This window comes from Rhinatrema bivittatum, chromosome 5, assembly GCF_901001135.1.
Source record: "Rhinatrema bivittatum chromosome 5, aRhiBiv1.1, whole genome shotgun sequence".
NCBI lineage: Eukaryota > Metazoa > Chordata > Amphibia > Gymnophiona > Rhinatrematidae > Rhinatrema > Rhinatrema bivittatum.
This window is the reverse complement of record NC_042619.1, coordinates 18,064,968-18,079,936: the sequence shown is the minus strand read 5'-3', so window position 1 is coordinate 18,079,936 and position 14,969 is coordinate 18,064,968. Positions and strand designations below refer to the sequence as shown.

Genomic DNA, 14,969 nt, shown 5'->3' with positions numbered 1-14,969 from the left:
TTTCAAAAAAAACAAAAACTTAACATAATCCGAATTAAATGAGGAGGATGAGGAGGAATCTTCCTCCTCTGTAGGGACCTCCCCCATCGAAGACTGCGGCAGTTTCGCCGAATGAGACCCCCCCCATGGGCAAATGCTGCTGCGACCGAGGCTGCGGCAAAAAAAACGACTCCTGACGCGACCAGCTCTGCCGCGCTGAAACCATCCAAGATGGCGCCCGTTCCTGCGCTCAGCGGGAATGGGGCAGAAGGAATCACCGGCCTCTCCCTGAACGCGCGGGTAACCGACGAGACGCGCATGACCCCCCTGGTAGTCTTTGAGCTGCCCTCACCCCCGGCATACAAGCAGAGCACAAATCCTCCCCGGACAAACGCGCGCAGAACCGCATGCTCTGCACGCCAACCTCCGCGGCATGTCGGGCCGTGAGAAGAAAATAAAATTTACTTTTCCTTTTTTTTTTTTTTTGTGAAAACAGTAAGAACCCAAAGACAGAACCGCCGAGGGAAGGGAAGTCATAGCACCAAATACATTTTTTTTTACATTACTTGCCCAGTACAGAAAGGGGTCTTGCCGCTAGGTCTCCAGGGGTGAGTGAGCTGGGCTCCCCGGTGTCAACCCCTCAGCTGCTGAAGGAAGGCTATCGGGTCCTCGACCATAGCAGCCTCTCAAACCAGGAGGGACTGCTCTTACCCTGGGAGGCTAAGGAGATCCTTGTTGAAGAAAAGCCGCTTTGTTCTTTTTTTTTTTTTTACCAATTAAGAACAAAAAGAATAGACCAAATTGAAAAGGAACATCTAAACTAACTACCTTAACCAAACACAGACTGTGGGTAAGCACACCCAGCACCTGCTGGAGACAGAGTAATACTGACAGGCTGTGGGTGGCACCTAGGTATATATAGCAGAGGCTGTCAGAACTTTCTCTGTCTCCACCTGCTGGTGCGGGGACAAAACCCATGAGTCTGCACTGATCCGGGTACGTATAGGGAATGTTAATTATTTTTTTTAACATTACTCTCAGGAAGGAGGGTGGCAGGACATATGAAGCAATAGAGAAGCCTTTTTTAAAAGTTACTGTTGGGAGGGGTGGGAGGGACAGCAGATGAAGCTGTGTGGTAGCTTTTTTAAAGTCAGGAAGGAGGCAGGGGAGAGAACAGCTATGGGGATTTCTTTTTTTTTTAATTACAGCCAGGAGGCAGGGAAGGTGGTCAGCCAGATTTATGCCTGCTTTTGAGGTACCTGAATTTGGCTTCCTAACGTTCTCCCCAATCTAACCTGGCCCCAAGGCCTGCCCAGAATTTAGACAGCTAAATTTAGCTACCTAGTGAATTTTAGGTGGGTAATTTTAGCCTGTTAACTGGGTCAATTTCCAAAGGCATTGATCTAGCTGGCTAAGTACTTACTCAGCTGGCTACATCCCTTGAAAATCAACTTTATAACTCCTTATTTTGTGTGCCTGAGTCTTGACTAAGCAGAAGAGAAGCTTCTAAGACAATATAAGTTAGAGATGTACAATTTTGATCCCATAGGGCCATAAACAAGTCCGGTTTTCAGTCTAACCTCAATAAACATCCATGAGAATAAATCTTGGCATGTATTTGGTCGAAGATGCATGTTAATTTGCAATTTTTTGTTGCTTTGAATATCAGACCTGCTTGCAGTCCTCAAAGACAGAGATGTACACCTCTGATGTAAGTGAAGTATAGGATACTTGCATGTTTTAGGTAAGTCAGACTAGAGCAAAATAAGTTGGCTAAACAAACATTTACCATGCAAGATGGAAACCCAAATATTCAGCAGAAGTAGTATGTCAGTATTAGAACAAAAATAACATTAATGAATCATCAAAAATGTGTTTTGAAAAACTAATAAATTATAGCAATATGAGTGAAGGGATCTAAAAATCTACACCATACATTCTATTAAATCCCATAACATAATCAATAATTTAGTAGACAAAAACATTAAAGACAATACCATACGTAAAAATAGAGTACAAATATAAATAAAAAGCATTGTCATCCCAACCTTTAGAAGACCATCCCAAAGACACTGATAGATTGGAGTAAATACATAGCATCACTCACAGATACCAGACTGACACTCGAGAAGAGATGTCAGATTCCAAACAGCCAGTTAGAAACACCCTGACAAGGATCCACCTTACACCTTAGCCAAAGCTGCCTCCGGGGAACTATAACACAGAAAGAGGCAATCGACAACAATCGTTGCATATAATTCACTATAAAATGTAACCATATAACACAGGAACATTATATACAGAAAGTCATTTCTTTAAAAATGCACCCAGAAATGGAGAATGTATACCTTAGGCCATGGAAAACTGAAATGTAAGATCCAGACTAAAGCCCAAAGGACAAGTCTGCATTAGTAAACCAACTGGATCTCAAACAAAATCTTATAAAGTTATAGAAACATTACCTAAACAACTTGCTGGGCAGACTGGATGGACCATTTGGTCTCTATCTGCTGTAATGTACTATGTTACACCACTACACTATTTCTATCAAAAAGAAAAAAATTAAATTGCAAAAAAATGACCTGAAAACAAGCAAAGAAACAAAAACTCTGAACATCAAACATTAAGGCTGATCTCTGGCTTTTCGAAATGAAGTCGTGAGCGCAATCTCGACCAATGAAAAATATATAGGACCTGCACATAAAATTCCACCAATAGGAACCAACTGTTAACCAGAGTGGAATTTATTGCTTATAAAAAAAAAACCATCCCCCATTCAATATTGGCATTCAGACAATAAGACAGTGGCTTTCAGACCAGTGTGCAGGTGAACATTTGCGCACGTGCATCGGCCCGTGCCCAGGGATGCAGCTATTTTATAACGTGCACCTGCTATAAAACAGCCTGGCCGTGCACACGTGTGCGCCAAATCCTGCTTCTACCAGGTAGGTCAGGGGATTTTAAAAGGGACGTGCACCCACGCCATTCCCAGTTTACCAGTTCATCCATCAGTTCGCCCATGCAACAGCTAGGTCCTCCAACCCCCCCCCCCCCCCCCAGTTTGACAGCCTACACTTCCCCCAGACCCTTTAAACCCCTCAGAAATGGCTCAAATCCTTTTATTTTATAACTTACACGTCATCCAGAGCAGAGGTAACGTGTCGCGGCAGGGGGACCTCAGCGCACCAGGGTGCGTAATTATTTACGTGTGCATCTCTTGGCCAAGCCCTGAAACGTCCATGCCCCGCCTATTTCCTGTCCGCCCCTTTCTGGAAATTTTTAAGACGTGCATGCTGCAGGATTTACGCGTGTACATGGGCACTTTTTAAAATACGGTTGGCGTGCGTAAGCCCGAACTCTTCGCACATCCCCTAATTGATGCGCCATGCTGGGCTTTTAAAATTCCCTTTTAAAGTTCTACTGTATTTAAAAAAATCCATAATAAATTCATAATAACAAGTTTTTAATAAACAGAGATAGAAATCACCACCACAAAAAATACAGATCAAACTTTTGCATTGCAAAAATCCCATAGATCTTTAACAGAATGCTGAGCAATGATCCAATGTTGTGTAAGTCAGTCCTGTAAAGGAAAACTATTAATACTGTTCCAAGGCTCCGAGGTAATTTCTCTGAAGGAAATGTGACATAATCTCTTACATACATAAAGACATGGTTTAATAGGACACAGCCAGCATGGATTTCCCCAAGGGAAGTCTTGCCTCACAAATCTGCTACATTTTTTTGAAGGGGTGAGCCGTGGATGTAGTGTATTTTGATTTTCAGAAGGCATTTGACAAAGTATTCCATGAGAGACTCCTGAGAAAACTAAAAAGTTGCAGGCTATTGTGGATTGCAAACTGATGAAAAGACAGGAAACAGACAGCATTACTAAATGTTCTGTTTCTCAGTGGAGAAGGGTAAACAGTGGAGTGCCTCAGGGAAGCAATACTTTTTAATATATTCACAAATGATTTGGAAAGAAGAATAATAAGTGAAGTGATCATTTTTACAGATGACACAAAATTATTCTGAGTTGTTATATCCCAAGTCGATTGTGAAAAATTGCAGGAGGACCTTGTGAGACTAGAAGACTGGGCATTAAAATGGCAGATGAAATTTAATGTGGACAAGTGCAAAGTGATGCACATAGGGAAAAGTAACCCATGCTGTAGTTACATGATGTTAGGTTTTATATTAGAAGTCACCACCCAGGAAAAGGATCTGAGCGTCATAATGGAAATACTTTGAAATCCTCAGCTCAGGGGGTGGCGGTAGTCATAAAAGCAAACAGAATATTAGGAATTATTAGGAAAGGAATGGAGGATAAAATGGACAATGTCATAGTACATAGTAAATCACAAGCAGACTGTGATACATTACAGGATGACCTTGCAAGACTGGAAGATTGGGCATCCAAATGGCAGATGAAATTTAATGTGGACAAGTGCAAGGTGTTGCATATAGGGAAAAATAACCCTTGCTGTAGTTACACAATGTTGGGTTCCATATTAGGAGCTACCACCTAGGAAAAAGATCTAGGCATCGTAGTGGATAATATTTTAAAATCGTCGGCTCAGTGTGCTGCAGCAGTCAAAAAAGCAAATAGAATGTTAGGAATTATTAGGAAGGGAATGGTTAAAATAGAACGGAAAATGTCATAATGCCTCAGTATCGCTCCATGGTGAGACCGCACCTTGAATACTGTGTACAATTCTGGTCGCCGCATCTCAAAAAAGATATAGTTGCGATGGAGAAGGTACAGAGAAGGGCAACCAAAGTGATAAAGGGGATGGAACAGCTCCCCTATGAGGAAAGGCTGAAGAAGTTAGGGCTGTTCAGCTTGGAGAAGAGACGGCTGAGGGGGGATATGATAGAGGTCTTTAAGATCATGAGAGGTCTTGAACGAGTAGATGTGACTCGGTTATTTACACTTTCGAATAATAGAAAGACTAGGGGGCATTCCATGAAGTTAGCAAGCAGCACATTTAAGACTAATCGGAGAAAATTCTTTTTCACTCAACGCACAATAAAGCTCTGGAATTTGTTGCCAGAGGATGTGGTTAGTGCAGTTAGTGTAGCTGGGTTCAAAAAAGGTTTGGATGGAGGAGTCCATTAATGGCTATTAATCAATTATTCTTAGGGAATAGCCACTGCTATTAATTGCATCAGTAGCATGGGATCTTCTTAGTTTTTGGGTACTTGCCAGGTTCTTGTGGCCTGGATTCGCCACTGTTGGAAACAGGATGCTGGGCTTGATGGACCCTTGGTCTGACCCAGCATGGCAATTTCTTATGTTCTTATGATCGCTCCATGGTGAGGCTGCACCTGGAGTATTGTGTGCAGTTCTGGTCATCTCATCTCACAAAAGATATAGTTACACTTTAAAAGGTTCAGAGAAGAGTGACTAAAATGATAAAGGAATGGAACAGCTTCTCTATGAGAAAAGGCTAAAGAGGTTAGGACTGTTCAGTTTAGAGAAGAGACAGCTGAGGGGGGATATGATAGAGGTGTTTAAGATTATGAGAGGAACAGAACAAATAAATGTAAATTGTTTATTTACTCTTTCAAAAAATACAAATATTAGGGGACACTCCATGAAGTTTACAAATAGTACACTGAAAACAAATCAGAGAAAATTCTTTTTCACTCATTGCAGAAATAAGCCTTGGAATTCAATGCTGGAGGATGTGGTTATGGCAGATAGAGGAACTAGGTTTAAACAAGGTTTGGAGATGTTTCTGGAGGAGAAGACCATAAACTTAGTAATTGAGTAGACTTAAAGGCGAATTTTCAAAAGTTGTGCACATAAAAATCAGAATATATGCATGTAAATAGCATATATTTGTGTATATGCTATTTTAAAAAATTACAACATACACGCGGCTAGGCTGCACAAGCAAATCTAGTGAAACAATGGGGCAGCCCAGGGGTGTTCCCAGGCAGGGATTTGGTAACTTACTTGCATATATTTACATCTGCTCTTTATCTGGAGTAAGTGATTATAAACGTGTGGGGAGTTGAGGCTGAATAGCCAAGAGGGTCTTGATGACCTGTAGATGGACTTGGCGAACTGGTAAACTAATTGGTGATACTTGTAATTTAATTGTCATGCGCATGCTAGAAAATCTCTCGACCTACACACGTAAAAACCTGATTTTACAGGGAAGGAGGGGGCGATAAATGTGTGTAAATTATGCAGGTAAAATCTCCACACATGGGCCAGATTTTAAAAACTACGCGCGGGCGTAGATTTGTGCGCGCAACCTGGCGCACACAAATCTACGCCCAAAATCCAGGGTCGGCACGCGCTGGGGGTGCACAATTTTGCAACTTGCGCGCGCCTAGCCATGCAGCCTTCCTCCGTTCCCTCCGCCCTTGATAAGGGAGGGAACTTTCCTTCCCCCCCCTCCCACCTTCCCCTCCCTTCCCCTACCTAACCTGCCCCCCAGCCCTACCTAAAACCCTCCCTTACCTTTAATTTTTAAGTTGCGCCTGCCTCCAGGCAGGCGTATGTTGTGCGCGCCGGCGACAGCCGGCCTGCGATCCCGGGCACTGCAGCAAATGGCCGCTGTGCCTGGAGGCTCCAGGCCCGCCCCCCGGCCCGCCCACTCCCCGCCCATTTTTTCAAGCCCCGGGACATACGCATGTTCCAGGTCTTGCGTGCGTCGCCGAGCCTATGCAAAATAGGCTCAGTGCGCGCAGAAGGCTTTTAAAAGGGTTACACACATATATTATGCGCGTAACCCTTTTAATATCCGTCCCATATAGTTTTGAAGTTAGAAATATAAATACGCAAGAGTAATAGTTGCACTCCACTTATCCAGCTAAGTAGTGACTTTTTTGCTGTTTATCCAGATAAGTCTGAAAAGTGCTACTTATTCGGCTAAGTAAGATAGACAGAGAAGTCTCAAATCTACTTATCTGGATAAGCAGCACTATTTAAAAATTATCCGACTGATTTACCTGGATAAGTGGCACTATTTAAGACTTATCCGACCATCTGATTTTTCTGGGTAAGTAGCACTATTTAAGACTTATCTGGCTATGTGACTTAACCGAATATGTAGTGCTTTTAAGACTTATCCAGCGAAGTAGAATATGTATTCGATTGTTTTTTTTTTACATACAGGTGTAGGTTGCTGTTACATTTGTGCATATTTTATAACCCACGCATATCATACGGGGTAGATTTTAAAAGATGTGTGTGTGTGTTCATGTGCATGCAGTTCCCGACACGCACACATGGACACGATAATTTTATAACATGCGTGCATCGGCGTGCGCATCTTATAAAATGCAATGTCCGCGTGCACCTGCGTGCTGGATTTAAACATCAGTGCATGCAATTAAGGAACGGACTGGGAGGGAACTTCCCTAACTCTAATCCTATCTTTCCTCCCTCTTCCCCTCTCCTTCCCGACCCCTAACCTAACCCCACCTAGCCCCAAATTTTTTATTTTAATACTTTCTGCTCCTCTGGAGCAGAAGTATCTTCCGCGCACCAGCTGGCTACTGGCGCACGTCTAATGGCGCTGTCCCACCCTGTCCCCCCACCCCTCCCAGACCACACCCCCCCGGCCTGCCCCTTTTAATTGGCCGGTCACTTCTGCGTAAAACAGGGATTGGGCGTGTGGCTGGGCCCTTTTGCAAAATGCATGCGGCTCGCACAGGGCATGGCCACGCATGTAATCTCTGATTTTTACATGTGCAGGGCTCTTAAAATGTAGGCGTATATGTGCAGGCTATAAAATACATGAGTAGATTTCCACGGTCCCATAGACACACATACATGGGTGCGCATGCAGCTGTTTTAAAGTAATCTTCCCTGGGATTAGCCACTGCTTATCTCAATGCATGAGAGCAGCATGGGATCTATTTACTGTTTGGGTACTTGCCAGATACCTGTAACCTGGATTGGCCACTGTTGGAAACAGGCTACTGCTGGATTTCATAGATCCTCAGTCTGACCCAGTATGGCAAATTCTTATGTTCGTCTGCTTGGACTGTGACAGGAATATTCTGCTTCGTCCTCAGTGGACGACAACTGTTAAAACAGAGGAGGGAGTTTCTGTTGGTGGGCTTACTATAAATGGAAGTTTGGAGAGTTTCTGTTCAAGATTTTTTCAGAACTCTTGTAACCTAAACCTGCAATTCACTTATATGTTGGATCCGAAGCAGGTTTCATTTTTGGACATATGGATTAGGTTCACTGCTAATAGCTTTGAGATCTCAATTTACAGGAAGCCTACCTACCGGAATGCCCTTTTCCCTTTGTGACAGCTGTCATCCCCATTTTCTTTTTGAAAGAAATAACAGAGAAACATAGAAATGACAGAAAAAAAAGACCAAACGGTCCATCCAGTCTGCCCAGTAAGCTCTTGGAAGCCCCTGCCGAGCTGTACAGGTCACCCCCATACTTATCAGTATCTCAGACAGTAAAAATCAGGGCCCTTGTTTATTGCTGTCTGAGTCCAATATCCCGTTATCTCTTGCCATTGAAGCAGAGCAATGTTGGAGCTGCATCAAAAGCATCCATTGTATTGGTTAATGGTAGTAAAAGACACATCATCAAGTTACCCCCATGCTTGTTTCCCCAGACCGTAAAAGTCAGGGTCCTTGTTGTTTGCTGTCTGAATGTAATTCCCCTTTTCCTCTTTCCCCCCTGAAGTTGAAGCAGAGAGCAATGATAGAGTTCCATCAACAGTATAAAGGTTTATTGGTTAAGGGTAGTAACCGGCGCCACACCAGCAAATTACCCCCATGCACCTTTTTCTTCTTTTCCAGCCTCTAGCCTTTAGGGATCCACTGTGTTTATACCATTCCCCTTTGAATTCTTTCACTGTTTTTTGTCTTCACCACCTCCTCCAGAAGGGTATTTCAGGCATCCACCAACCTCTCCTTGATGAAATATTTCCTGACATTGGATCTGAGTCATCTTCCCTGGAGTTTCATTTTGTGACCCTCTAGTTCTACTGATTTATTTCCAATGGAAAAGGTTTGTTGATTGTGCATCATTAAAACCTTTCAGGTATCTGAAGGTCTGTATAATATCTCCCCTGCACCTACTCTTCTCCAGGGTATACATATTTAGGTCCTTCAACCTCTCCTCATAAGTCATTTCATGGAGACCCCCCACTCTTTTGATTGCCCTTCTCTGGACCGCCTCCATCCTGTTTCTATCCCTTTTGAGAATCGGTATCCAGAACTGTACACAGTAGTGCAAGTGAGGCCTCACCAAAGACCTGTATAAGGGGATTATCACTTCTTTTTTCTTACTGGTTATTCTTCTCTCTATGCAGCCCAGCATTCTTCTGGCTTTAGCTATTGCCTTGTTACATTGCTTCTCCATCTTCAGATTGCTAGACACTATCACCCCAAGGTCCCTCTCTTGGTCTGGGTACAACGGCCTTTTACCCCCTGTTATTGATCTGCTCCCCCAGAGGGAGGAGCTAGTAATCTGTTATTGATCAGCTCCTCCCAAGGGGAGGAGTAGCAATCTGTTATGGATCTGCTTCCCCAGAGGGGAGGAGTTAGCAGACTGTTAGTAATCAGCTCTTCCAGAGGAGAGGAGTTAGCAACCTGATGTAGATCTGTTGCAATCTGTTATGGAATCTGCTCCCCCGAGGAGAGTAGCCAGCAGTCCGTTGTACTCCGTAGACGGAGTTAGTGATCTGCTGTGGGTTGACTCCCCACAGAGTGGCAGTCTGTTATGATACCTCTCTAGTAGTGTAAGGAATGAACACTTTAAAGTAAATTGGTGAATCCTTGGGTTGATGGCAGATGACAGCGCCCCCAGGAAGATATCCTGAGAGGGACCACCGGCTAGGCTGGAGTATGGAGACAAACACAGATAGTTCTTTATTAGACAGGAAGTAGGACCACCAGAGGTGGCAACAGTGAGCTGATGTGCCCAGCAGGGCTGAAGTCCCTCAGATACTGGAACTGCGATCTCTGGGTTGCTGAGCTGTAGAGAGAGACTAAAGGTAGTGAGTAGACAGGGTAGGCTGGATACATAACCAGTAGTAGATGGTACACTCACAATTGTAGATATCTGTAATGGCCTCTATGCAACAGAGAGTCTTCAGTATATTCAGGAATAGGAGCCGTAGGCGAGTACTGGTTCCTATATGCAGTCTGGAATAAGAACTCACAATATCTGTGTATGAGATAGCTTCTGGAATAGAAGAGAGTCTTTGGAGGGTTTTAGGAACATAGGCCCTCGTGGAGCAAGTACCGGTTCCTATCTGCAATCTGTAATAGTAATTCACAAGATATAGGTATGCGATAGCTTCTGAGATAGAAGAGAGTTTTTGAAGGGTTTTAGGAACATGGGCCCTCGTGGAGCGAGAACCAGTTCCTATCTGCAATATGAAATAGTAATGCACCAGATATAGGTATGCGATAGCTTCTGAGATAGAAGAGAGTTTTGAAGGGCTTTAGGAACATGGGCCCTCATGGAGGGAGTACCGGTTCCTATCTCCAATCTGCAATAATAACTCATGATCTCTGTACCTGCAATAACGTCTTAGACAGAAGAGAGTCTTCAGAGATTAGGATCATAGGGCCTCGTGGAGCGAGTACTGGTTCCTATCTGTAATAGAACTCACAGTGTTCACGTCTGCGACCGCTTCCAGGCAGTAAGGAGTCTTCTGAGCATTCAGGGACGTAGGCCCTCGAGGAGCGAGTACTGGATCCCGTCTTAGCAATCTGAAATCAAGAAGAGAGAGCGGGGCCCCCGAGGAGCGGGTACCCCTTGGTAAGTTTGTAGAGGCAGAGCAGCAGAGAAAGAATTCCCCTTGCTAGCTCGATTCATAGTTGCAAACAAAGACCTTTTAAGTTGGAAGCGGATGACGTCACGACGGGGGAAGCCCCCGAGGTTCGCGCCCTTGCCGGTACAAACTCTGGAGTGCGCGCCCTTACATCATCAGGAACACGGCGGATCCGCAGCGTCAGGCCAGCCCGGGGATTCCGGGGAGAAGTGACGAGGAGAAGCCGCGGCAGCATCTGTCCGTCAGACACGAAGGGAGTCGCCACAAAGGTAGAGGGGGTGGAGCGAGGGCGAGAACAGGCACGAACGCAACACCCCCCCATCACATACAGCTGTTTTGGATTACCACACCGCAGATGCATGACTGCACTTCGTGGCACTGAATCCCAGCTGCTATATCTTCAACCACTATTCAAGCTTCTTAAATCACGCCTCATTCTCTCTACACCTTCCGGCGTGTCCACTATGTTGCAGATCTTAGTATCATCCGCAAAGAGACAAACTTTACCTTCTGTCCCTTCCGCAATGTTGCTCACAAAGATATTGAACAGAACCAGTCCCAACACCAGTCCTTGTGGCACTCCGCTTAACACTGTTCTCTCTTCAGAGTAGATTCCATTTACCATTACACGCTGTCTTCTATCCTTCAAACAGTTTTTATTCCATGCCACCACCTTGATGCTCACTCTCAAGCTTCTCAATTTATTCACAAGCCTCCTATGTGGAACTGTATCAAAAGCTTTGTGAAATCCAAGTAGATCACATTGAACACTCTTCCTCAATCCAATTCTTTAGTCACCCAATCAAAAAAATCAATCAGATTTGTCTGACAGGACCTTCCCTTGATGAATCCATGCTGCCTCGGGTCCAAGCAATCCTCCTGAATGTAGATAGTTCATTATCTTTTCCTTCAGCAGATTCTCCATTAATTTTCCCACCACTGAGATGAGGCTAACCGGCCTGTAATTTCCAGCCTCCTCTCTGCTAGCACTCTTGTGAAGCGGGACCTCCACCGCTCTTCTCCAATCACTCAGCACCATTCCTGTTTCCAGGGATCTATTGAACAGGTCATGCTGCGGACCCGCCAGCACATCTCTGAGCTCCCTTAGTATCCTGGGATAAACTTCATCCGGCCCCATGGCCTTGTCCATTTTCAGTTTTCCTAGCTCATCCCATACATTCTCTTCTGTAAACAGAGTTTCATCTACCCCATCTCCATCTATGGTCTTGTCAACCAGCAACAGTCCTTCTCTAGAGTCTTCTTTAGTGAACACTGAACTGAAGTATTTGTTTAATATTTCCACCATTTCTTCATCTCTCTCCACACAGTGCTCCTTATCACCTTTCAATTTCACTATATCACTTCAGGCCTCCCTTCTTTCTCTGATATATCTGAAAAATGTTTTGTCTCCTTTCGTTACCTCTTTGGCAATCCTTTATTCCGCTTGACTTTTTGCTTTCCTGATTTCTTTCTTCATCTCCCTCAGTTTTATCAGATATTCTTCCTTGTGTTCCTTTTTTGGTATCCTTTATACTTCTTGAATGCTGTTCTTTCTGCCTTAATTTTTTCAGCACCTCCTTAGAGAACCAGATTAGTTTCTTTTTCCTCTTACTCTTCTTTATTTTCCTAACATATAGATTTGTTGCCTTTGTAATAGCTCCTTTTAATTTGGCCCACTGTTGTTCCATCTCACCCGTTTTATCCCAGTCTTCCAGTATTTCCTCCAGGTACGTCCCCATTTTGACAAAGTCTGTATTTTTGAAATTCAAAACTCGGGACTTTGTGTGTGTTCTCTGTAACTTATTTCCAAAATCAAACCATACATTCTGATTATCACTAGTGCTCATGTGAGCTCCTTCCTGAACATTAGAGACATTATCACCGTTAGTAAGCACTAGATTGAGTATCACAACCTCCCTCGTAGTTTCCATTACCATTTGTTTGAGCAGAGCACCTTTAAGGGCATCCACTATCTCTCTACTTTTTGTAGATTCTGCAGAAGGGATGCTCCAATCCACATCCGGAAGATTAAAATCTCCAATGAGCAACACTTCTCCCTACTTTCCCACCTTTTGGATATCCTTGATCAGGTCTCTGTCCAGTTTATCAGTTGAGTTGGAGGCCTGTAGATCACACCAGTAAAAATGGAAGAATCATCTTCTCTTTTTAGGACAGTCCATAATGCTTCTTCTTTATCCCACATCCCTTGCAGTTCAGTTGCTTGTATATTGGTTTTGACATAAAGAGCTACTCCTCCCCTTCACTGTCCTCTCTGTCTTTCCTTAACAAGTTATAGCCCGGGATGGTCGCATCCCAATCATGAGACTCAGTGAACCATGCCTCTGTAACAGCAACAATGTCCAATTCCACCTCTACCATTAGGGCTTGCAGGTCTGGGATTTTATTGCTCAAACCATGATCATTTGTGATCATAGCTTTCCAGCTGCTCCTGCAGATACCAGCCCTTTGTTCTATAAATTACAAACATACGGGCCGATACAGTACAGTGTGCTCCGGTGGAGCGCACTGTTAGCCGGCGTCTGGACGCGTGTTTTCGACGCGCTAGCTTTACCCCTTATACAGTAAGGGGTAATAGCGCGTCGAAAACGCACGTCCAACCCCCCCCGAAACTAATAGCGCCCACAACATGCAAATGCATGTTGATGGCCCTATTAGTTATTCCTGCGCGATCCAGAAAGCAAAGTGTACAGCGAAGCCGCACATTTTACTTTCAGAAATTAACACCTGCCAAAGTCTGGTGTTAATTTCTGCCGGCACCGGGGAAGTGTACAGAAAAGCAGAAAAAGCTTTTCTGTACACCCTCCAACTTAATATGATAGCGATATTAAGTTGGAGGCCGCAAAAATTTAAAAAAAAAATTTTAAATTGGCCCGCGGCTCGAAAACTGGACGCTCAATTATGCTGGTGTCCGTTTTCCGAACCCGTGGCTGTCAGCGGGTTTGAGAACCGACGCCGGCAAAATTGAGCGTCGGCTGTCAAACCCGCTGACAGCCGCCACTCCTGTCAAAAAAGAGGCGCTAGGGACGTGCTAGTGTTTTACCACGGGCCCTAATTTGCATAGGCCACCCTCCTGAATCGCGCGCCCAGGAGAGTGGCCTGGGCGCTCGCTGGCTCTCCAGCACGTTTTTTTGTATCGGTCTGATAGTGATTTCAATTCACACTAGCCAGAAGTCTAAAAATCCTGGCTACATTAAATAGAGCTTTCAAAACATGCAACAACAGAGGAAATATAGTAGAAAATAGAACAATGTCAGCAAGAACTCAGTCTATATTATGGCTAGTAAATTAAAAATTAAACTTCTCTGGTTACAAACACAGGTATGTGTGGTATGTTTCCATACCTTTATTTATAACTTTGTTGAAGGGCCGGTTGATTAACTAATAAAGACTTGTCCTAGTCTGGATATTAAACTACAATTTTCTTTGGTCTAAAGTAATACGTTCTCCGTTTCTGGGTGTTTGTTTTTGTTTTGTTTTTGCATACTAAATTATTGATTATGTTGAGTGATGTAGATTTATGAGATCCCTTCAGTTATATTGCTATGATTTATTAGTTTTTCAAAACATATTTTGATGATTTATTGATACATTATTCTTTGTTATAATACTGAACTGCTACTCTGCTGAATATGTACGTAAGTCAGACTACCACAGTGGAGATGGATCAGACTAGCACGATCATACCTAGCTAGAGAAACAAACGGTATATAAATAAATTGTAGATTCACAAAGTCATCAAGAATACAGGTAGAAATCAAAGAGGCATTACATATCACCTGAGTATAATCATGAAGGATGGCGTATGGGAGGTACTTGCTAGAATTCCAGACAAGCAAGAGAGCAAAATGAAGACTGTTAGGTAGTAATGGCACTTTGTGCCGCAGCTTCCAGGTTTGGCAAAGCCTTTTTCTCCATCAGTAGCAGCGATGCAGCTACACTGTGTATAATTCTGCAGGTGGGGAGAAGACAATTCAAAGGAAGTAGGATTAGTTCAGGGGAAAGCACCATGCCAGAAAACAAAAATGTACCATGTGACCAAATTCTTCAAAAGGAACCTCTCTTCAAATAAAAATAAATGAGATTGAGACAATAGTTTTCTTCTTCTTTTTTCTTTTTAATTTGCATTTCAAAACAATACAATTGTTAGTGTAGCTGGGACCAAAAAAGGTTTGGAGATGTTCTTGGAGGAGAAGTCCA

At 43.6% G+C, this 14,969-nt stretch overlaps 1 protein-coding gene across 3 annotated transcripts in view; it reads right to left on the bottom strand.

Annotated features, from left to right (window-relative positions):
- Positions 1–14,969, bottom strand: part of SLCO2B1 (solute carrier organic anion transporter family member 2B1) — a 360,204-nt gene that overhangs the window by 32,839 nt on the left and 312,396 nt on the right. For all 3 annotated transcript variants that reach the window (XM_029602065.1, XM_029602067.1, XM_029602066.1), the window contains one exon: positions 14,549–14,721. In XM_029602065.1, coding sequence (XP_029457925.1) covers positions 14,549–14,721 — 173 coding nt within the window. The remainder of the gene's footprint in view (positions 1–14,548; positions 14,722–14,969) is intronic.